Source organism: Cicer arietinum, chromosome 6 (genome assembly GCF_000331145.2).
Source record: "Cicer arietinum cultivar CDC Frontier isolate Library 1 chromosome 6, Cicar.CDCFrontier_v2.0, whole genome shotgun sequence".
Taxonomy (NCBI): domain Eukaryota; kingdom Viridiplantae; phylum Streptophyta; class Magnoliopsida; order Fabales; family Fabaceae; genus Cicer; species Cicer arietinum.
The window spans coordinates 19,981,646-19,983,793 of record NC_021165.2 but is presented as its reverse complement, the minus strand read 5'-3'; the positions used below and the strand labels follow the sequence as shown (position 1 = coordinate 19,983,793).

The window sequence follows — 2,148 nt, the reverse complement described above, 5'->3', positions numbered from 1 at the left end:
GGAAAGAGAGAAGATGCAAGAGAAAGGACTATGGGAAAACCATAATTGGATTTAAAAAAATGTCTTAATGAAGGAACATCACCAAACTTGAACACAATCAAAGCAATCACCAAAAACTATTCTATTTCTAAATACAGCAAACTCACCCTTTCTCCCTCAGCGGACATTGTAAGGGCCAATACCGATAATATGTCAGCCAAGTACTTCTGCAATAAGGAAATACAAATCAGTTAAGCATCATAATACCAAACTATTATTTCAAATAAAGATATCATCATCATCATCATCAAATAACACAAATAGCAATACCTTTAAATCTGATTCCGACATTGTTTCATAATAAGCTTTAAGAGTACCATAATGGGGGCGCAGAAACTTCAGTGGTTTAGGAACTGAAGTCATAGAGCTCGTTGAAGTTCGAATTTCTTGTCTACAATACAACCATACATTCCAATTTCAATACACAATTTAATAAAAATAAGTCAAATTCCCACTCGAATCAAATTTTGCTAACTTAATCACTGAATATGAACCCTCAACTATAAAATTAGGTTTACCTCATGCTCTCAAGTGCAACCTTTTGCAATCCGGGGTCGGAATCCTGAACCCTCTCAACATACAACTCCAGTTGTTGCTTCAAAGCCAAATCCTCATCTGACTGCACGAATTAAAACAAAAACAACCGATTTTGTTTACCTCGAGAAAACTTAATAGAAATTTAAACCGTAGAATGAGTAAAGAGAACAAGTGAAAAATTCGAATCCAGGGTTTTCGACTCACCAGATCTTCACTCTCGATCTTCTTCTTTGTAACAGCTTCGTCTTTGGATGTGCCACTGGTACTGGCGCCGTTACCGGCGCGATTAGCATCGGGAGCCATCGGAGAGAAGGAGGAAGTGGGAAAACCCTAAGTGAGAGTTAACGTGAAATAAAAAGAGAAATTGAACGACGAGAGAAAAGAAAACAGGTGAAAATCTCGCGAGTTGAGTGCTGCTGGTGACTGATAAAGAGAACTAACTAACACAGGACTTTGGAGAATGTAGAATATAGCTGGGAGGTTTCTTGTTGCCGAGGATTTGCTTTGTTTTATTGGGCTACCTTTCTAATTAAGGCCCAATAAATTCAGCGTTTTGGGCTCCTTGGTTATAGACCCAAATAAAATGGAATCACGAACGACCCAATATCTTTTTTTGTGTGGAAGAAACGACCAAATATCTTATGACGAAAGAATCTCTACATTTATAAAAACAAATAAAAAAAAAAAAAAAAAAACCATTTTACCTTTTTTTAGTTCCAACTATTTGATATTAAAGTTTTCGAAATTTATAAAAAAATTTCAATTTTTTTTAAGAATGTGGAATTTTAGAAACACAATTTTTCTAAATATTTAAAAAAAATAAAAAATTTGCATGAGTGTGAAATTTTCTAAATTCAATTTTTTCAAAAGTTAAAATTAAAAAATAAAAATAAAAAATATGATTGAATGTGAAACTTTCGAAATATAATTTTTTAAAAAAATTCAAAAATATGAATAGATATGAAACTTCCGAAATGAAAATTTTTATAAAGTTTTTTAAAAAAATTTTAAACTTTATATGAATGTAAAATTTTCTAAAAGTTTTAAACAATTTTGAAATATAACTTTTTCAAAAGTTAAAAAAATTAAAATTTTAAAATATAATTTTTTTAGAATGTTTACAAAAAATAGAATAAACAAAAAAAATAATAATATAATTTTTTTTTTAAATTTACAAAAGAAATTGAATAATAAAAATTGTGGAAATATTAAATAATTTCAAAAAAAAATATTCTAAAAGAATAAAGAATAAAATAATCTTTTTACTTTTTTGTAGATTTATAAAAATAATAGATATGTGGTATATTTCTCTTATAATTATATTATAGTCTATATATCAATACATTTATATTTGTCTATATATCAATACATTTATATTTATATTTATATTACGTGGTTTTCTATGTCATATCCACATACAACATCTTTTTTTATGATAAATAATGTAGTTAACATTTATCTTTTATATATATATATATATATATATATAACATTTTATTGTTATTTTATTAAAAAAATATATATATTGTTATTCACAGTTTTTATCTCCTGTAGAATAGAGAACCACCTGAA

The 2,148-nt window shown here is 27.7% G+C and overlaps 1 protein-coding gene across 1 annotated transcript in view; it reads right to left on the bottom strand.

Moving 5' to 3' along the window:
* LOC101498643 (26S proteasome non-ATPase regulatory subunit 2 homolog A) overlaps window positions 1-1,037 on the bottom strand; it is a 7,989-nt gene extending 6,952 nt beyond the window's left edge. The window contains exons 1-4 of the mRNA XM_004505485.4: window positions 781-1,037; window positions 558-658; window positions 310-430; window positions 147-206 (exon numbers count right to left, since the gene is read on the bottom strand). Of these exons, the coding sequence (XP_004505542.1) occupies window positions 147-206; window positions 310-430; window positions 558-658; window positions 781-879 (381 nt within the window). The 5' untranslated portion in view covers window positions 880-1,037. The remainder of the gene's footprint in view (window positions 1-146; window positions 207-309; window positions 431-557; window positions 659-780) is intronic.
* Window positions 1,038-2,148: the final 1,111 nt, after the last annotated feature.